Source organism: Loxodonta africana, chromosome 26 (genome assembly GCF_030014295.1).
Source record: "Loxodonta africana isolate mLoxAfr1 chromosome 26, mLoxAfr1.hap2, whole genome shotgun sequence".
Taxonomy (NCBI): Eukaryota; Metazoa; Chordata; class Mammalia; order Proboscidea; family Elephantidae; genus Loxodonta; species Loxodonta africana.
In genome coordinates this window covers 41,917,021-41,939,589 of record NC_087367.1, presented here as the reverse complement: position 1 = coordinate 41,939,589, position 22,569 = coordinate 41,917,021, and the positions used below count along the sequence as shown (strand labels likewise).

General features: G+C 35.5%; 1 protein-coding gene across 5 annotated transcripts in view; it reads right to left on the bottom strand.

Moving 5' to 3' along the window:
* Positions 1–22,569, bottom strand: part of STAG1 (STAG1 cohesin complex component) — a 519,923-nt gene that overhangs the window by 127,590 nt on the left and 369,764 nt on the right. For all 5 annotated transcript variants that reach the window (XM_023538819.2, XM_064277281.1, XM_023538818.2 and 2 more), the window contains 3 exons: positions 20,886–20,984; positions 20,307–20,386; positions 6,379–6,486 (listed from right to left, as the gene is read on the bottom strand). In XM_023538819.2, coding sequence (XP_023394587.1) covers positions 6,379–6,486; positions 20,307–20,386; positions 20,886–20,984 — 287 coding nt within the window. The remainder of the gene's footprint in view (positions 1–6,378; positions 6,487–20,306; positions 20,387–20,885; positions 20,985–22,569) is intronic.

The window sequence follows — 22,569 nt, the reverse complement described above, 5'->3', positions numbered from 1 at the left end:
TCACCTTTTCTTAAGTTTTGCTTGGCATATTTATTTTAAAAAAACAATTGTTTGATTAAAGAAAATCTTTCTTAGATTTTTCCTTGAACATTTGGTTAAGAGTGATGTCTAAAAACTCTTGGTTAACTGCAGTTGAGGTCCAGATTTGGGCATTTAAAACATTAAAGAAGTAGTCCTATTTTCAAAGAGCTCTGAGTCACTATAAGCCACAAAATTCAGGGACAACTTGACCAGTAAAAGCCACTAGGGTGGTTGCCAGCACTCCACACGAGTCTTAAAGACTCCCATGAGAGGATAAGGTGGTTGAGACAGGCTAGTCCACTAGGCTGCCTGCCACACAAAAACAAACTCAGGTACACATTGGTCTAAACAAAATACTCTGCAAACCCTGTGGTGTTCCTCATTAGGGTTCTTTAAGTGACTCAGAAAAAAGCCTAAAAAATACTACTCTGTTTTGCCAAATTTGTAGGGGGAGATGGCAGCTCCTGACTTATTCTGCCAAATTTGCAGGGAGCAGTGGTAGCTCCTGACTTGTGTCATAAAATTTAAAGAAAAAAGTAGTAGCTCTGTACCTTTTTTATGATATAGTTTCTCAATAAAAAATACAATGTTAAAATTAAAATCATCAATAGCTACTTTAAAGGACTTTCCCAATCAGAAGACTTAAGGTCTAAAATAAGAGACTAGGTCTCTAGCCAGCAAAATAAATTAAGTTTAAAAAAAACCCCTAAAGCTTGAACCTTAGGCTTAACATCTTTGATAAATGAGCCTGGATTTTCCTCCTGATATTGAGACACTGGTTTGGGGTTCATATTTATAAACTCTACAAACTAAATATACCAAAAGTAATTTGGAATTTCATTTGCATTCTTTTCCTTTTTTGAAGAACTTTTGCTTGACGCTCGGTTTTGTGAAAAGGTCTAATACTCCTCCATCAGAGGCTCTGGCAAGTAAGTTTTATCTAAAACCTGTTTTTTTTTTTTTCTTCTGTAAATTAAGACAGTGAGGGCATATTAAGATCAGGCCTCTCCAGCCCCCAGTCTCGCTAGCCAGAAATTGATAGATTCGTTTACTTAAATGTATGTAAATAAACTGAGATGGTCTAATCTTGTCTTCCCTGAGTGAAGACCTTAAGGGATCAAGCCTCTCTAGCCCTGAGGCCCTAAAGTCATATAGCTCCAGGGAAGCTTTCAATTGAGTAGAAACTTTTTTTAAACACAAAATGAAATAAGTAAATAAAAATTGAAAAAAAAAAAAAATGCTGCTTTGTTGTAAAAAAAATGTGTTGCCATCGAGTTGATTTTGACTCACAGTGACTCTAAGACGGAGTAGAACTGCCCCATAGGGTTTCCATGGAGCGCTTGGTGGATTCGAACAGTCAACCTTTTGGTTAGCAGCCACAGCTGTTGGATCCCAATCATAAAAGAACTATAAACAAGTTCTCTCTATTGTAAGGAAACTTTCAGAAGCCAAAAAATAAAAATCACAATGTGACACGCCTAAAACGGTGTGAAAAAATGTTTCCAGCCCTAGCCATAGGCTTACGATTATATTAATATCAATAAATTGGTCACTTGAGCAGAGACCCTTAAAATCTTTAAGGGTTAAAATTAGATTGGGAAATAGTAAAAGTTGAATGAAAACTTGAATGTTTAAACAAACTTTATTTCAGTTACAGTTATGTTTTATAGTATACAGGCTTAAAATAATTTCCAAGACCTTTTAGGTAACCTACTGATATTAAATTGAGTAAACAGATACTTGTCATAGTTTAACTTTATATACTTTTGCTTTTTTTTAATGCTACAAAAGAAAAATTATATATTTTTAAGTCTACAATGAGTGTGTCCTATGTACTATAAGAAACATAGAACAAAGACAACGTTTAAGAGGTTTATTTAAAACATTTACTTAATATGGTCAAAAGTCTTATTTGTCTGACTAAAGTTTAATTTATGAGATTTTTAGGAGCTTTAACATTAAATAATATATATATATATATAACAAAGAATTGGGTTTCTCACTGTTAAAATAACAAAAATTTTCTTTGACTTCTGAGTTGAAGGGTTATTCTTTGTGTAATCTGCATCAAAGACAAGGGTCCAGCCTTTCATTAAAATAAAATTCCCGTGGCTTGGGGGGAAAAAAAAGTTTTATATAAAGGAAAGATTTATTTAATATGTTATAAATTATATGGAATGTGTAGTGAAAATGAAGAGAAATGCCTGATTCTCTTTGGGTCAAAATTTATATATTAGTATTTCCTCTTATGTTTTTGTCTAATATTAGACAGCAAATGCATAATATTATGCCATAATTTTATTATTTTTTTTTTATTGCTAACTTGGCTGCAACTTTTTTTTTTGAATCTAGTATCAAAGCCAATGGTTTGACTGGGGCATTCACATCATTTATCTATGAAGTCTCCTCATTATTATTCAGGTATTTAGAGACTTGATAACCTTAGCATAACCTGACTGTATAGTATTATGTCTCAAGATTATTACATAGTGTATTACATCTGAAGATCTTTAAAAATAAAGTTAATAATTACATTTGAAAGTATTTTTGTCTAAAGTTTTTTTTAACTGACTTTATTTGGTTCTGATTTTTTTATAATTAGGAGCATTATGCTTATAAATTAATCACGGCCATATTAAGATTTATCATCTGCAGATAAGTTTTCTTTGCTGATTTGGTGAAAACGTTTGACCAAAATATCTCAACAAAAAGATGGACCATATTAGATTTATGAAAAGAACTGTGACTAGACTAAATCAAGATTTTCAAAAACTCTTATGTAGAAGCTGATGAATTCACAGACCGTGGCTAATCTGGAATCATGTGGAACAAAAATTAACTACATAAGACTGAGTAAAGGAATACTATGGGCTCTATGTGGGAATACTGCTGATGTTTTAAGGTCCTACCTTCTGGATATAAAAAACCATTTTCCTTTCTCCTAAATTACTTAACTAATGGGTTTAGCTATTGTAACTCTTGAATTAGAAGTTCTTCTCTCATAAAAACAATTTTGTGACACTCTGCTTCTGAGAAAGTGACCCATGACTGTTAATAGGTAAACCAAGGAGGGGCAGCTTGCCCTCAAGAAGAACCCTCAGTATGTTTTAAACAGATTAACTGAAGACCTCCAACAAGAGAGGTCCATTCTATATTATCTTGTTAATCATGTATTCTCTAATGAAAATCTGGTTGTCACATGTGAATTTTTCTATACCTTGTGTTTCCTCTAAACAAACTCTGTGCGCTCTTATGGATTTATGTTTCTGTGTGGTGGATCCAACTATGCTAGTTTAAGTGAGTTTATATGAGCAATCTCTTGTTTAGATTCCTGGTGAATACATGGATAACACACTTTGAAAATTTTAAGTTTACCTTTAGATATTCAAATTAACGATGCTAGTAGATATTGAAATGGTAATGTTAAATTGTTATACATTATAAAATGAGAGTCAAAATGAAACTCATTGGTCCAACACTCAGGGTATGATTGGTGGCTCTAATTTCTAGTTATATTATAGCTGAATTAGAGAAATCTTTAAAAAGTTTGGGAAAAACAGCAGACAGTTGCTAGAGGGATAAAAATACAACAGTAGTCTTTGACCTCATTAGGCAAGGTGACAAGAGATAATAAAACAGCCTTAGATTTTTTTATTAGCCCAAAAGAGTGTAGTCTGTACTGTAACAAATACCTCTTTTGCATTTGGATAAATAACACAGAAAAACTAAACAAGATCTATGTAAAATTAGACAGCAAGATACTTGGTTACACACTGTTATACCCTTACAAACACCAATTTGGCTGGTTACCATCAGGAATAAGTACATGGGCTAGATCACTACTACAGGAATGGTAATATTCTTAGTCTACATCCAGATAGTATCAGATATAATAAAATCTATCTTGTATTGTCTTAAAACTAACAAAAAAAGCCTCAGGCTAAAATGTTGATGTATATTGAGTCTGTTCACTTAGTCAATGCAATTGATGGGAACACTGATCTTACTTAAGATCCTAGTGCAGAACCAGATGGTATCTGGTGGAAAACAGCACTGTGAGTTTAAAGATCCTGCCATGGCTGCCATCTAAGGGCTCAACTAAGTCCAGGTATTAATCATCAATGTGGTATCTCCAATCTCCAATCAAAATAAAGAATGATGTAAGAGATAATATTTGAGCCATTATTCCCCGTCCTTGAACATAAAGAATGACTCAGCTGGAGCTGGACTCCCAAAGACTCATAAAGACACATCAACTGGGTCCTGAGGTATAAAGACAATAGCTGAGACGATAAAAATATTTTAGAGAAACAGTCACATAAACAGGGCATAAAAGCCACTCTTTTTCTTTTAATATTTAGTAAAAACTCACTCATAAACCAACAAGAGGTCAGGAGCCACAACGAAAGGCTTAGGTCCAATATTTTCCCCTCCCCAAAAATATGCCAAACAATTCTGAGCTGGGCTATATATTTCAAAACGGACAGTGGTCTTGAATGACCAATGTCCAAAAAAAAGGAAAAAAAAAAAAAACCAAGGAGTGAGACAGAGCACCCAAAGGAAATTATGTTTCCTTTGCTGGGCTTCATCCCTGCGCCAGCTTTGCATTTGAATCCTCATTTTGCTTGGGAGGTTATATATAAACCCCATTGTGCCTGCGTAGTACGACCAAAAATGTTGCTGACGTAACTTGTACCAACTCCCTACTTGTAAACTCCTTTAAAAGTAACTTGCCTGCCTGCCCTTGGCGAGCAGTCTTGGCAGCAGCAACTCCGACTGACTCCTCCTCCTTCTCCTTGTACAACGAAATAAAGGTGCCTTTCCTGTTCTCCCACCTTGGTCTCCCGTTCATTGGCCAATATGAGTCATGCTGAACAAGAACCTGGGATTTCCACTCGGTAATGCTTGTTAAGATTTTAAAAGATCACTGTATTAAATGGTAGGAAAATGCTAAAAGAAAGCTAGGCATGGACTTCATTTTCACAATTAAATAAATAATGGAGGCTGCAATATCTTGATTTATAAACATTCCAATTTTTTAAATTTTACTGAATTTTTTAGCAAATATTTCAAACTTAGAAAAATACGGTATAGATAAAATCAAATATATCCAAAGTCTCTCCCGGGCTCAAGTGCTCTATTCTACAGAGACCCAAACTCTTTAGTCTATTTTCTCCTTGAAACTACAGAAGCAAAAGATTATCTCTACAGGCACAAAGTGTTAAAATATTCAAGAATAGAGAACTAGAATATAATAGTCCTGGAAAAGGAAGGGAAGTTAAGAGCACAATACAACCTTGATATTTGTTATAGACAATACCCCAAGATAAATATGAAAAATCTAACATCCTATCAGCCATAGATGTCAGAGTCACTGTCAAATTCAGTATATTATTTTTAAAGTCACGCCTAAAATCCAGAACTCTCATCATCTTCACACTTTCATTACCAGCACACACTAGCTGCCATCTTCGTTTCTCAGAAAGATTTTTCAAAAAGAAACAACTTTTAACGCTGAGTAGAGAACAATTTGCTGTTGTAGCACTGAAATGCAGGTGCTGGATGGAGAGCCAGGCCTGCTCATTAGCACATCAGTTGCCCAGTGCATGACTTACATCTGTGCTTTAGCATAACCATAAATCACTATACTTAATGGACCTATGGGTTCACGTGTCAACAGTCAAAGCCACTGAATTAAATGATCAACAACAGGAACAACAACAAAACACTCAAATCCCCAAAATACAATGATGTGTTCATATTTTAATAAATTAATCTAATAAATAACAGAACATATACATTAGATCATGATAAAAAATGATTTCCTAAGAATGTTTAGTTAATTCCATAAACTCTCAGTAGCTCCATGCTTTGCCAAAAAATAGATGAGTTTGAGTTAAACCGAAATTTTATGTATAATTTACTGGAATAACTATGGATTACTGCTTTAAATAATCCTCATGCCAATGAAAAGAATGGAAAAAAAAAAAAACTATGAAAAGTTGGGAAGCATTCTGAAGGTGCTACTGCTTTACACTTACATTATAAATGTTGAGAAGGTATGGTCAGAACTCTGGATTTTAAAAGTTAAGAAAACTGGTAAAATTCATACACTTTTCCAATTTTCACTCACATCCGCAGCTAAAAACTATCCTTTCAGATTTCAGGGAAAAGGAATGTGTCACAAGGTACACCCCTGTCAGGGGTGTAATACCCTGAGGTATTAAAACTCCCAGAGTTTGAAATGGCTATTTCCATCCTTGTGTTCAGTCACTGCTAGTCTCTTTTACTAACTCTAAAACAACAACAAAATAAAATTTAAGAATAGGAACCTGGTTTCAAAGATAATTTACTCACTTTTTGTGAAGAAACTCTCCAGCTGCAACAGCAACAGGGCGATGTGCTGAGTACACCAAGTGGTAAACATTTTCACAGTCTTCATTGGAAAGAGCTTCTTCGCTTCCACTGAAAAATTCAGAAATTAACATCTGAACCAAAACAAATGTTTACTTTCAGTGCCACATTCATTTAAATTTTTTAAAGTTCATTATGAAAACTCAATGCACACTGATTTTATTTCCATCTTTTTAATTTTAATTTGAAAGTAAAAGCTCCCCTTAATTATAAAAGACACTTGATCATTATATAAAATTAAGAAAATACAGAAAAAATGCCCACAATTCTTTCTATACACCCATAGACAATAACTATACCTTGAAGATATGTATTAGCCTGAATTAACTCAAGCCATTTAAATTTGCACAGGACTCTTGCTGATATGCTTTAGAGATGTATTAATCCCTGTCTTACCGAGTTAAATTATTATTATGCTACGTAACTCTTCTTTCCCAAATTTCTTTTAAATTATCACCATATTTACAATACCATTTAGTCTTCTTCCTATAAAAAATGAACTCAGTGGTCACAACCATTCCTTTACTAACACAACTTTCCTACCATTCCGTTCATATATTCTTAACATTTGGGCCATTTTTTAGTTGACTAGAATGTTGTCTTTAATGATTTTTTTCTCCAAAAAAGGAACCTCTATTTCCTGATTATTTATATGCTTAAATCTGTTTGACATGATCATAGATTAACAATGACTAGATAGGGTATGAGTAGGAATCAACTTGAGGCCAAAAGATTTTTTGGTATACATAGGGTATAGAATTCTTGGGCTGTACATGTTCTTGACAAGATGTAGGGCCTGCTACTAGTTCATTCCCCAGAATTCACACCTGGAGATACCCCAGAAGCTAGAAAGAGGTTGAGGGCTCTGTCAAATCATCATAAATTAGAGTGATCTTTGCAGCAAAAGAAGGTGGCTACTTCCCAGTGTAAGGGAGAAGCTATAGTCCTGAATGAAAAAGAGCTGGATATCAAAGATGGGAGATAAGTTAGAGAGTTTTTAAAACTATGACCTTTTTTCCCCTCATGCCTGCTCCTATTCTCCTGTGGGAGACCCCAGATGGTGCAAATCCTTAACATGATCAACTGCTAACCAAAACACTGGAGGTTTGAGCCCACTGAGAGATGATTTGGAAGAAAGGACTAGGGATTTATTTTTGAAAAATCAGCCACTAAATAACCTAGGGAACACAGTTCTATTGACACAAATGGGCTCACTGTGAACAGAAGCTGACTAGACAGCAACTGGTATTGGTAACTTTCTACCTTGAGGCAGAAAAACAGTACCCAGCGTAGAGTAAGTGGATAGCAAAAGGGTTGTACTGGACCCAATAGGCAATGGGAAATTAACAATAGGTGTAGGCAGGTTCGCTAGCCCAAGAACTAACTCTTGCTATATATTCCTTCAATATTCTGAGGGTTATGAAACTGCAACTGAAATAGACAGGTTTTAAGACTGCCAGGGAGGAGTTAGAGACTATGACCAAAGGTCCTCTGCCCTGGGGCAAAGTGTCTCTGCCCATGCCTAACCAATACTCCCCAAATTATAAAGAGGGGCTAAAGGACGGGGGTTAAGGCCCAGTTGGCTAATACTCTCAGGGGAAGTAAACTCACAGAAAAGTAACAAAACACCTCAGGAACCCAAACTCACAATCAAAAGCAAAATGAACTATCTATGCCAAAAGGAGAATAAAACGAGAGAGAGATTTTTTAAAGTTTTTATTGCGCTTTAAGTGAAAGTTTACAAACCAAGCCAATCTTACACCTTGCTATATACTCCTAGATGATCTCCCTCTAATAACACAGTACACTCCTTCCCTCCACTCTCTATTTTCATGTCCATTCAGCCACCTTCTGACTCCCTCTGCCCTCTCATCTCTTCTCCAGATAGAAGCTGCCCACATAGTCTCGCGTGTATCTACCTGATCCAAGAAGTTCACTCTTCACCAGTATCATTTTCTATCCCATAGTCCAGTCCAATCCTTGCCTGAAGAGTTGGCTTTGGGAACGGTTCCTGTCTCAGGCTAAAAGAAGGTCTGGGGACCATGCCCTCTGGTGTCCTTATAGTCTCAGTCAGACCATTAAGTCTGGTCTTTTTACGAGATTTTGGAGTCTGAATCCCACTGTTCTCCTGCTCCCTTAGCGGTTCTGTTGTGTTCCCTGTCAGGGCAGTCGTGGGTTATAGCTGGGCACCATCTAGTTCTTCTGGTCTCAGGCAGATGTAGTCTCGGGTTTATGTGGTCTTTCTGTCTCCTGAGCTCATAATTACCTTGTGTCTTTGGTGTTCTTCATTCTCCTTCGCTCTAGGTGGGTTGAGAATAATTGATGCATCTCAGATGGCCACTTCCTAGTGTTTAAAACCCCAGACACCACTCTCCAAAGTGGGATGCAGAATGTTTCCTTAGCAGGTTTTATTATGCCAACTGACTTAGATGTCTCTGGAAACCATGGTACCCAAACCCCCACTCCCGCTACATTGGCCTTTGAAGCGTTCGGTTTATTCAGGAAATTTCTTTGCTTTTGGTTTAGTCCAGTTGTGTTGACCTCTCTTGTACTGTGTACTGTCTTTCCCTTCACCTAAAAGAACTCTTATATACTATCTAATTAGTGAAAACTCTCTCCCTCCCTCCTTCCCCACGCTGGTGACCATCAAAGAACATTTTCTTCTGTGTTTAAACTATTTTTCAAGTTCTTATAATAGTGGTCTCATACAATATTTATCCATTTGCAAAGGACTAATTTTACTCAGCATAATGCCTTCCAGATTTCTCCATGTTATGAAATATTTCACAGATTCATCATTGTTCTTTATCAATGTGTACTAGTCTACTGTGTGAATATACCACAATTTATCCATTCATCCATTGGTGGGCACCTTGGTTGCTTCCACCTTTTTGCTATTGTAAACAATGCTGCAATGAACATGGGTGTGCATATATCTGTTCATGTAAAGGCTCTTATTTCTCTAGGATATATTCCAAGGAGTGGAACTGCTGGATCCTATGGTAGCTCTATTTCTAGCTTTTTAAGGAAGTGCCAAACCTATTTCCAAAGTGGTTGTACCATTTACATTGCCACCAGCAGTGTGTAAGTATTACAGTCTCTCTACAACCTCTCCAACATTTATTATTTTGTGCTTTTTGGATTAATGCCAGCCTTGTTGTAGTAATGATTTGCGTTTCTCTAATGGCTATGAATCAGAATCGACTCGACAGCACTGGGTTTTTTTGGATTTAATGGGTAATGATCGTGAGCATTTCCTCATGTATCTGTTAGCTATCTGAATATCTTCTTTGGTGAAGTGCCTGTGCATATCCTTTGCCATCTTTTAATTGGGTTGTCTTTTTCTAGTTGAGTTGCTGCAGTATCACATAGATTTTAGAGATCAGACGCTGATTGAAAATGTCATAGCTAAAAGCTCTTTCCCAGTCTGTAGGTAATCTTTTTACTCTTTTGGTAAAGTCTGTGGATGAGCATAGGTATTTAGTTTTTAAGAGCTCCCAACTACGCAGTTTCTCTCTCCACTGTTAGTAATGTTTTGTAGACTGTTTATGCCACGTATTAGGGCTCCTAGTATTATCCCTATTTTTTCTTCCATGATCTTTATCATTTTAGATTTTATATTTAGATGTCTGATCCATTTTGAATTAGTTTTTGTGCATGGTGTGAGGTACGGGTCTTGTTTCATTATTCTGCAGATGAATATCCAGTTATGCCAGTACCATTTGTTAAAAAGACCGTCTTTTCCCCATTTAACTGACTGTGGGCCTTCGTCAAATATCAGCTGCCCATACGTGGATGGATTTATGTCTAGAATCTCAATTCTGTTCCATTGGTCTATGTTTATCGGTTGTTGTACCTATACCAGCCTGTTTTGACTACTCTGGTGGTATAATAGGTTCTAAAATCAGGTCCTGTGAGGCCTCCCATTTGTTCTTCTTTTTCAATAATGCTTTACTTATCTGGGGCCTCTTTCTCTTCCATATGAAGTTGGTGATTTGTTTCTCAATCACATGAAAAAATGTTGTTGGAACTTGGATTGGAATTACTTTGTCTCTAAAGATGGCTTTTGGTAGAACAGACATTTTTACAATGTGAAGTCTTCCTATCCATTAGCAAGGTATGTTTTTCTACTTATGTAGGTCTCTATTGGTTTCCTGCTGTACTGTCTTGTAGTTTTCTTTTACAGGTCTTTTATGTCTCTGGTAAGATTTATTCCTAAGTATTTTATCTTCTTGGGGGCTACCATAAATGGTATTGATTTGGTGATTTCCTCTTCTATGTTCTTTTTGTTGGTGTAAAGGAATCCAACTGATTTTTTTATGTTTATCTTGTATCCTGATACTCTGCTAACTCTATTAGTTTCAATAGTTTTCTTGAGGATTCTTTAGGGTTTTCTCTGTACAACCACGTCGTCTGCAAATAGAGATACTCTTACATTTTCCTTGTTAATCTGGATGCCCTTTATTTCTTTATCTAGCCTAAATGCTCTGGCTAGGACCTCCAGCACCATGCTGAATGAAGAGTGGTGATAAAGGGTATCCTTGTCTGGTTCCTGCTCAAGGGGAATGCTTTCAGACTCTATCCATTTAGGATGATGTTGGCTGTTGGCTTTGTATAAATGCCCTTTATTATGCTGAGGAATTTTCCTTCCATCCCTATTTTGCTGAGAGTTTTTATCCTGAATGGGTAAACTTTGTCAAATGACTTTTCTGTGTCAATTGATAAGATCATGTGTTTCTTGTCTTTAGTTTTATTTATATGATGGATCGCATCATTTTTCTAATGTTGAACGATCCCTGCATACCTAATATAAATCCCACTTGGTCATGGTGAATTATTTTTTTTGATATGCTGTTGAATTCTATTCGCTAGAATTTGTTGAGGATTTTTGCATCTGAGTTCATGAGGGACGTAAGTCTGTAATTTTCTTTTTTTTTAGAGTCTTTACCTGGTTTTGTTATCAGGGATATGCTGCCTTCATACAATGAGTCTGGGATTATTCCATCCTTTTCTATGCTCTGAAATACCTTTAGTAGTAGTGGTGGTAACTATTCTCTTAAAGTTTGGCAGAACTCTGCAGTGAAGCCGTCCCGGCCAGGGCTTCTTTTTGTTGGGAGTTTTTAAAATTACCTTTTCAATCTCTTCTATTGTTATCAGTTCATTTAGTTGCTCTACCTGTTTGTGTTAGTTTAGGTAGGTAGTGTGTTTCTAGAAATTCATCCATTTCTTCTAGGTTTTCAAATTCGTTAGAGCACAACTTTTCATAGCAATCTGATATGATTCTTTTAATTTCAGTTGGGTCTGTTTTAACATCACCCATCTCATTTCTAATTCAGGTTATTTCCTTCCTATCCTGTTTTTCTTTTGTCAGTTTGACCAATGGTTTATCAATACTGTTAATTTTTTCAAAGAACTAGCTTTTGGTCGTGTTAACTCTTTTGTTTTTCTGTTCTCTATTTCATTTAATTGTGCTCTAATTTTTATTATTTGTTTTCTTCTGGTGCCTGAGGGTTTCTTTTGTTGCTCTCTATTTGTTCAAGTTGTAGGGATATTTCTTTCATTTTGGCCCTTTTTGCTTTTTGTATGTGTGCGTTTATTGATATAAATTGATCTCTGAGCACTGCTTTCGCTGTGTCCCATAGGTTCTGATAGGAAGTGTTTTCATTCTCATCGGATTCTATGAATTTCTTTATTCCATCCTTTACGTCTTCTATAACCCACTCATTTCTGAGTAGGGTATTTTTCAGTTTCCAAGTGTTTGATTTCTTTTCCCTGATTTTTCTGTTATTGATGGCCTTATGGTCAGAAGATGCTTTGTAATATTTCGATGTTTTGGATTCTGCTCAAGCTTGCTTTATAACCTAATATGTGGTCTATTCAAGAGAATGTTCCATGTGCGTTGGAAAAGAAAAGTATACTTGGCTGCTGTTCGGTGGACTGTCCTGTACATGTCTATGAGGTCAAGTTGGCTGATGTTGCATTTAGATCTTCCGTGTCTTTATTGAGCTTCTTTCTGCATGTTCTGTCCTTCACTGAAAGTGGTGAACTGAAAAGCTTCCTACTTAATTGTGGTGCTGCCTACCTCACTCAACAATCTGTTAAGAGTTTTTTTTTTTGTGTACCTTGCAGCCCTGTCACTGGGTGCATAAATATTTAACATGGTTAGATCCTCCTGGTATACTGTCCGTTCAATCATTATATAGTGTCCTTCCTTATCCTTTGTGGTGGATTTAACTTCAAAGTCTATTTTTCAAGAAATTAATATTGTCATTCCTGCTCTTTTTTGATTGTTTGCTTGATATACATTTTTTCCATCCTTTGAGTTTTAGTCTGTGTCTCTAAATCTAAGGTGTGCCTCTTGAAGGCGGCATATAGATGGATCATGTTTTTTTTTTAATCCTTTCTGCCACTGTCTGTCTCTTTATTGGTGCATTTAGTCCATTTACCTTTATCATAATTATGGATATGTATGAATTCACTACTGTCATTTTAATGTCTTTTTTGTGTGTTGTTGACAATTTCTTTTTCCCACTTAATTTTCTGTGCTGAGTAGTTTATCTTTATATATTGCCTTTTCCTCTTATTCATGGCAGTTGATTTTGTTTCTGCTGAGTCTCTACCTTTTTCTTGTATTTTATTTTGATGAGTAGGAATTTTAGTCTCCTTTTTGGTTACCTTAATATTTACCCCCGTTTTTCTAAGTTGAAACCTTTTATTTCCTTTTATTGCTTTGTCTTTCTCTCCATATGAAAGATCTACGACTACATTTCTTAGTCCCTCTTCATTGTTTTAATGTTATCTTCTTTTACATAATAACATCGGTGTTTCCCTGTTGTGAGCATTTTTTTAATCTTGATTTATTTTTGTGATTTCCCTATCTGGGTTGACATCTGGTTGCTCTGTCCTGTGTTCTAGTATTGGGTTGATATCTGATATTATTGATTTTCTAACCAAAGAACTCTCTTTAGTGTTTGTTGTAGTTTTGGTTTGGTTTTTACGAATCCCCTAAACTTCAGTTTATCTGGAAATGTCCTAATTTTGCCTTCATATTAGAGAGAAGTTTTCCTGGATATATGATTCTTTGCTGGCAATTTTTTTCCTTCAGTGCTTTATATAAGTCATCCCGCTGCCTTCTTGCCTGCGTGGTTTCTGCTGAGTAGTCCGAGCTTATTCCTATTGACTCTCTTTTGTAGGTGACTTTTCCTTTATCCCTAAAAAAATCTTTGGTTTTGGCAAGTTTGATTATAATATGTCTCGGTGACTTTAACATCTACCTCACGTGGAGTTCGATGAGCATCTTGGATAGATATCTTGTCATCTTTTATGATATCAGGGAAGTTTTCTGCCAACAAGTCTTCAACAATTCTCTCTGTATTGTCTGTTATCTCTCCCTGTTCTGGTACGCCAATCACACGTAGGTTATTTCTCTTGATAGAGTCCCACATGATTCTTAGGGTTTCTTCATTTTTTTTAATTCTTTTCTCTGATTTTTCTTCAAATTTATTGGTGCCAAGTGCTTTATCTTTAATCTCACGAATTCTGTCTTCCACTTGCTGAATTCTGCTCCTCTGACTTTCTACTGAGTTGTCTACTTCTGTAATTTTATTGTTAACCTTCTGAATTTCTGATTGCTGTCTCTTATGGATTCTTGCAGCTCCTTAAATTTTTCATTACATTCTTGAATAACTGTTTTAATTTCTTCAACTGCTTTATCTGTGTTCCTTGGTTTGTTCTGTGTATTGCCTGATTTCCTTCCTAATCTCATTCCTGATGTCTTGAAGTTCTGTATATTAACCTTTTGTATTCCGTAAAAGGTAATTCTAGGAAGGCACCTTCACCCAGAAGATCTCAATTCTTTGTTTTAAGAGCTTGTTGACACGATCGTGGTCTGCTTCTTTATGTGATTTGATAGTGACTGTTGTCTCCGTGTCATCTATAAGTTATTGTCTTAGTTTGTTTTATGTTTGCTTACTATATTCTAGCTTCTTGCTTTGTTTTGTTTTGATATGTCCAAATAGGTTGCCTGAGTGAGCTAATGTGATTATTTTTGCCTTTGAAGCTCTAACATCCTGTCACCAGATGGCTAGAGCTGTTGCCAGGTATATGAGCCTAGGAGTCCATTCACTGATCTTGTATGGATTCAGCTCAGGTGTTCAGGTAGTTGGTCATCAAGTGTGTGGTACAGGCTCTGTCCTATAGTCTTGGAGTGGCAGGGGTGATTGGTTGTAGGGGCCCGTAACTGGTTGCAGCAGGGGGTCATGCTCTGAACAAGGCAGGGGGCTGACAACTGTTCCGAGTGTCTGTGAGGGAAGCACGTCCCTGTTCCCTAGAGCGCACAGATGGGTAGGTTCTGCAGATGGATCTTGGGCACCCAGTGCTTTTGGTTGTAAGGACTGGGAGGTACCAGTTGAGAAAAAGAATTTAAAGGAGGTCTTAACAAGATGTTAAATGGACCTTTAATTGTTGTTTTGGTAGACATTCCACAAGCCAAGAAAAATAAGGCCAGATCATTTCATGTATTTCATGCTGTAAGAGACTGGGAAGCTGGTTTTGTAATCTTTAGTTCATTAACCATCAAAATAACATGTAAATAGAAATTAGGGGATGAGCAATACAACTGGTAGAGCGGATTTATGTGAAGAAAGAGAATTCACAGTATTGTTATACTCTGAAGTCTTTTCTCCAAGTCAAACCAGAATACCAACTTTTGAAGACCCACTATGAAGGTGTTATCAATACCCCTTACAATTACCAGGAGATTTAGGAATGATACCTGGTGCAGGGCTTTAAAAAGTCTAAATGTGAGAGGGTGACTGGAATAGACCATGATATCAGAATAAAGAGAGAGGGATAGAAGGGGAGTGACCATTTATTGAGTAAATGGTCTCTGTTTCCCGTAGGCCAGATATGGAACAATCAGAGGTAGTCAGCTTGAATAGTTTTGAAAGACTTTGCCCAATAGGACTATGTACAGGCCAAGTGACTCCAACAGAAAAAACTTGAAAGCCAGGGACTAAGTCACAAAGCAAATAGCCGGAGGATGAGGTCACAAATCCCTAGAGGGCACAGCTCTCAGGAATTTACAAAACAACCAATGTACTCAATGTACTAGGATATCTGACACACCTAGAGGGCCATAACTGCACCTTTCAAAAAAGACATGTTCTGCCCCTTACCTCTCCCAATATAAATGCATAAAAAAAACCTTAAACCTAGACTCTTAAAACCAGGAACCTATTATCTAAATTCATGGTAAAAGTAAGATTTTTCAGCCATAAACATTCTTTAAGGAAGTACTCGAGTAGGAAAAAATAATCCTGGAGGACGTGATAAATCTCTTTCCTGGAAATAAGTAAAGAGAAAATATCAAAGCAAAGTTTGTTGTTGTTGTTAGGGGCCATCAAGTCACTTCTGACTCAGAGTGACCCTATGAATGTTTACTCATGTCTAAATGAACAAGTACTGAAACTAAACAAACAAGGGAAAAAAACTATATCCTTAACAATACAGATCTCAAATTCAACACAATACCAACAGGTAGGTGGGTGGAATGTCAAGGTACTTTTTTGTTCAAGGGAAAACTATTGAGAAGCTTGTGAAATTTATTTAAAAAATATATTACATAACTAGGGTTCCTAATATTTTTAAATAGATTTAAAGAAAAAAAAATCTTCATGAGTAACAAGGAAGAATGGTATGTAAGGATAACATAAACATTGGTATCAAGATGCTGTGTAAAGATCATGAACACACAGGTACCAGTCTATACACTCTGAAATATACAAAGCAACTAATGATATACCTATAAGGAAAGAAAGATCAACAATTGTAGCTGAAGAGTTTATCACACCCCCCTTAAACACTGATCAAGCAGACAAAAAATAAGCAAGGACATAGGTAATTTGAAGGATAAGTAAACAAGTTATCTGTATAGACGACAGAAATACATGTTGTTTTTAACCATACTTAAAAACTTCTAGAAATTAATCAAACTATTTAAAGCGTATTGTTAGGCAATACAATAAAATAGAAAAGGCAACTTTAAAATACGTCTGGGGAGAACAAAAAACACATTACTGAACAACTCACAATTAAACGGAAAGGTCATCATAAAATATTTATAATTGGATGCCAATAAAAACACTACCTGTCCAAATTTTTAGGATATGGGTGAAGTAGTACTTCAAATACTATTATCAGAAAATAAGAAACAAATGACCCAAGTATTTAACATAAAAAGCTGGTCCTTTGAAAACAGTAGTAAAATGAATAGACCTCTGGCATGACTGACTAAAACAAAGTGATTATCAACACAAGAGAGAATGAAAAAGAGAAACAAAAAATATATACCAGAATTTAGAAAGTAAAAACATCATGAACTATAAGATAATAAACTTGAAAACTGAGATAACATTGATATATATTTTTAAAATTTACAAAAAGCCAAAATATAATTAACACAAGAAAAAAAAAAAACCTTAATTTAGATAGATAACTACTACAGAAATAGAAATGGTAACTGAAGATATCTTCCACAAAAGAAACTCAAAACTGACATGACTTTAACAAATGAATTATCTCAAAGTTTCAAGGAAGAATTAATCCCTGTCACGGATAATTTATTTCAGAATACAAAAAGGGTGAGACATTACTGAAGGCATTACAAAGAGAATATAACCTTGATTTCAAAGATGGAAAAGGATAAAAAAAACATGTAGAATTTCCTCATGAACACAGATGTTAAAATTCTAAAAAAGATAACTAAAAACATTGTACTTAAAATATATCATGGTCGAATAGAATTTATTTTAGGAATGTGAAGTTGGCTTATCATTAGAAAAACAGTTATCAACTTAATTCAGGTTCATAAGAGATCAAAGGAACAATAAATCCTTTCATTTATGACTTTAAAAAGATTCCAAAAGGCTCAAGATACAAAGGAACGTTTATCACATATCAAAAACCTATCACACACTTGTACACCAACGTTCACTGCATCATCATTCGCAACATGCCAAAGATGAAAACTAAGTGTCTATACAGAGATGGATAAAAATGTGGTATATACATACAATGGAATACCATTCAGTCATAAAGAGAAATAACGTTCTGATACATGCTACGATTTGGATGAACCTTGGAAACATTATGCTGAGTGAAATAAGCCAGATACAAAAGGACAAATATTGTACGATCTCATCTATGTAAAATACTCAGAATACGCAAATTCACAGAGACAGAAGGTAGATTAGCAGTTACCAAGAGCTGGGGAATTATTGCTTAATAAATTCTTAATAATACTCTCAATAATTTCTGTTTAGTGTGATGAAAATGTTTTAGAAATAAATAACGGTGATGGCTGCACAACACTGAATACAATGCCACTGAATTGCATATTTAAAAATGGTAGATTTTGTTATATATATTTCAGCATAAAGCTAAACAAAATCTACCCCAAGAATCACACTTGTACTGAAAGAACTTTAGATGTTTACTGGGAAAAAGAACAAGATTTTCTGCTATCAATGATACTGTTAATAAAGCTGAAGGTCTTGGCTAATGCACTTAGACAAGAGAATGAAAGAAAAGTTATATGCTTAGGAAAAAAACAGATAAAACTGAAATTGTTTGCAGATGATGATAATATATACAGTAAAACCAACAGAATCAACAAACCATGAGAAAGCATAAGAGAATTTTTAAAGGTTGCATACCAGACTGACATAAAAATGAAGTTTCTCTGCCTCAGACTTTGCCCCAGTCTACTGTCAACTGTATCAGCAATAACTAAGTAGAAATTGTAACATTAAACATTAATCATATAACAATAAAACTATCAGGTATATAAGATCTTTATGAAGAAAATCTAAACCTTATTTAAAAAGTTCTAATGAGATTTTTAATAAAGAAGTCTGCAATTTTTATGTAAAGAATTTTATTTCCTCTCAAATTTATCATAAAATTCAATGCAGTTCTAATACTGAAAATCCAAGTCTAAGTTTTTAAGGAACTTGACTGCTATATTTAAAAATTTCATACAGAAAAAAAAAAAAAAACCCACAAATAGCTATGTGAATTTTAAGAGGAAAGGCAACAAGGAGAGAATCACCTTATAAGAGGCCATATTAAAACATATATTATAAAGCCACAACAATAAGGAGCATGGTACTAGAGCAGAAAGAGGTAAAAAGAGATCAATACAACAATAGAGAAGTAAAAAAAAACAGACCTCTACACAGAAGATATTTGGCCCATGATAGAGAAGCACCACAAAGTAGGAAGAAGAGGACTTGTAATGACTTTGCTAAGACTTGTGTTCTTTCACATAGCTGATTCTTCGTAGTTTTTAGTCAAAGTCCTATAGATAAAGCTGTAACATTACTATGTTTAAATCTCTACCATATTATTCAAATACCTTATTTCCTTTCTCCTACTTCCACAGCATTCCAAGAGGCTTATCTGAAAAGCCTATCCCTTTTGAAGTTTCTTTCTTTTCAATCTTTTTTTTTTTAAATCAAAAGATGCATTACTTTGCTGATACTTCCTTTAAAACCATTCCTTTAGACTTCATAAAAGAACTTTTATATGGTGGAAATAGATGAGTCAAAATAAAAAAAGGGAACAACAACAGAAAACTCTTCGTTTCAAACCTCACCTTAGAATGCAAAAGTAGAACTAAATTGAATTTAGTGTTACATTTTGATGAGGGTAAGTTAAAAAGTATTGCTACTAGGGTTCCAGTTCATACACGCACAGGTTTATTCAAGACAAAACATGTTTAAACATGTCTCCGCGATGAGTGGATGACTGCAGACAAGTTCTCTCAGTAACATGCTTGTCTTAGTCTTGTTAAGGTGCCTTAAAAAAAAAAGGACACTTTTTATGCCATGGAAAAAAATGACTTTGATGTCAGGGCTAATATCAAATTTTTAACAAAATTCAAGTGGACATCTCAAATAAATAAAGCTTTGGAACAAGTTTATGGCAATACTGCCCCACATAAAACAACAGTTTTTAGACGGATCAAGCGTTTTAAGGAAGGTTAGGAAGGCCTCAAAGATGATCCAAGAGAGGGAAGACTGAGCAGAAGGTTACGGTGGTGCTTTTTTGGGATTTCAAAGGGATAATGTTGATAGATTTTCTCAAAGGACACAGGATGATCATGGGGGCTTACTATGAAGAAGTTTAGGAAAACTGAAAACTGCATTGGTAAGAAAGAGGCCAGGGAAGTTGCACCAAGGAATTTTTTTCAATCACAACTACGCACCTACTCATTCTTTGAAGGTAGGAAGGGCTCTCCTACGAGACTTTCAGTGGGAAACCTTACCCTATCCAGCCTACAGCCCTGATCTTACCCCTTCAGACTTCCTTTTGTTCCCCAAACTCAAAGAACATTTAAAAGAACACAACTTGAGTCCCTTGAGTATGTCAAAACGGCTATTTTGACATGGTATAAATTAAATAGTGCAGAATCCTTTGGGGAAGGGTTAGAGAGGTGGAAACACCACCTTCAGAAGTGTATAGACTTAGACGGAGGATATGTCAAGACATACATTCACATTTTGATATTTTTGTTTAATAAAGGTTTCTATGATTTTGTAGCAATACTTTATGACTTACCCTCATATATAAAGTGTTAAATATAGTAAGAATATATAAAAAATGTGGTATATATACAGTGTCACATATAGTAAGACTATATAAAGTGCTACATATAGTAAGAACATAGAAACATAATTACATTTATCCATCCATCCACTCGTCCATCCATCTATCTATGGGTTATACTATAAAGTACATCAATAATGCTGGAAAAAAGGCACTAAAATATCAACAGATTGAGTTAAAATATTAACAGATATTATACTTACTGAAGTATCAGAGTAACCAATCGAATAGCTTCCACAGCAACATCATATTCCTTATCAAGGGTCATTGATACAATGCGGTCCTGGTGAGGGGAAAAAGTTATAAAACAAACCATGTGCAGAAAATAAGTTGGGACAGACCTAAGGTAATGTATTTTGGGGAGTATATGCAAAACTAATGAAGAGTTCAATAGAAAGCCTTACTCTTAAAACAGTATTACCAGGTGTTAGTATAAATGTTCATAATCTAAAATGTTTAAAATGTTTGTCATGAATTCCTGTCCCTAACATTGAGACAAGTAAACCTTAACTTGCAAAATTAGTGTATTTATAAAAATCTACATATAAAGAAAATTTTATTTAAAGCAGGACAGACTTCTCTCAAAGTCAATAAATAAAAACTTGTATTGGTAATTTCTTTTGTAAAGCAGAGGCTTATTTATCTATTTCATATGGGTTTACTTAAAGAATATATAATAAAGATCTGAACTAAATACTTGTTATAGTAATGTTTGCTAAACTAGCTATAACTAGCCTTTCTAAAGTGAAAAATAAAATAAACCTAGCATTCTTGGTGCTTACCTTGAATCGGTTAGTGAACAGCTCCAATTTGGGGAATAATTCTCTATTAGTATATAGACTCTGTAGGGCTTTCAAACACTTCAGCCTGACTTCCCCTTGCTTCAGAAATATAAACAAAAACAGGAGAAGCAGTCAATTCCATGCTACAAAGGTTGAAAGGATTTACAAGTCTGTATAAAGGCTAAATTTCAGCTTACCAATTCAACTTACTGGAACCAAGCAGGCGTATAGTCTGCACAGCATTTAAATTTAATTAAAAACGCACCAAAAAACCCTTAGTTACTTGAGTGTAATTTATAACTTTTCAAGCATTTATCAACTCTAACAGGTGATTCAACATGGAGTATTTCCCAACCGATCTGTGAAATCCAGGGGAAATTATTAGCCTGTGATTAGTTAAAAAACGGGTATGCTCATTTATCCTTTATGTAACTACTGAAAAATCCTGTGGAGAAACATTATTTCATATTAAAGAGTCATCATTCATTAATTCAACAAGAATTTACTGAATGCCTTTTACATTACAGGGAGAGAGCAGTTAGGAAAACAGAAAAATGGCAGAACATTTAAAAGAGAGGCAGGCTGACATAATGAAGAGTCCTGGGGCTACTACTTACTAGCAGAATATCTTTAATAAAGTCATTTACTTGGAACAACTTTGTTAGGGAGTCTGAGCTAAAACCACTCAACTAAGCCGTTCTTGAATTCCTGACCCACAAAACTGTGAGATAATGTTTGTTATTTTCAGCTGCTAAGCTTGGGGAGTAACTGGTTATGAAAACAGATAAGTAATGAAAGCTCCCTTCAGACTATATTGTGACACAGAGCAGCAGAACAAGGATAACCCTGGGCAAAATTGTGAATACTGCCCTCCATCTAGACAGTCCACAGAATATTACACTGACCAATGAGTTGACAATATCACTTCTGATGAACAGGAAAGGGTGGGTGATAAAGCCTACAGAATTTTAGGGATCATTCACTGAAACTTTTAGGGGTCCAAAGCTCTGAAGCAAACTGAAACATCCCCTCCAAGGTAAAGAAAATAAAAAATGTCTTACAACTCTTATACTAGGAAAGAAGTACAGCACGTGGAAGGCTTCTTTGGGTTTTGCAGGCCGAATATACGGAAGGTGCGAATACTGTTTTGAAACATTTACCAGGTGATAAATTCAGCCAGTTTTGAGTAGGGTTCTGAGCAAGAAATATTGCTGCAGCGGATGTAGTACAAGCAGCTATTCTGCTTCATCCATATAATCCAGCAGGTCCCGTGGTATCTGTGGGAGGTAAAGCTTCAGTGTGGAGTCTCTGGTAAGCCCCATTTGCAGTTCAGGCCCCTAGGGTTCTGGAGACAGCAATGCCATTTGCAGAAGAGAACTATGTACCATTTGGAAAGCAGCTGATGGTCTGTTACTGGGCCCTGATGGAGAATGAGCATTAAGGCATGGATATCAAGTAAACATGAAACCATCAGTAATCACCGTTAGCAGGTGAACCCAGAAGCAATGGAAGTGGCATATCCTGGATTGAGACCAAGCAGATTCATACGGCACAAGTAAGCTATGCAAACAAGCAGATTAGATCTCCGTGTCACTCATCATGGTTGCACAAACACCTCTCAGCTCTTACATATAGTCTTATTTGGAGACGGGTATGGTGATGGTTCCCTACGATCAACAGTTGG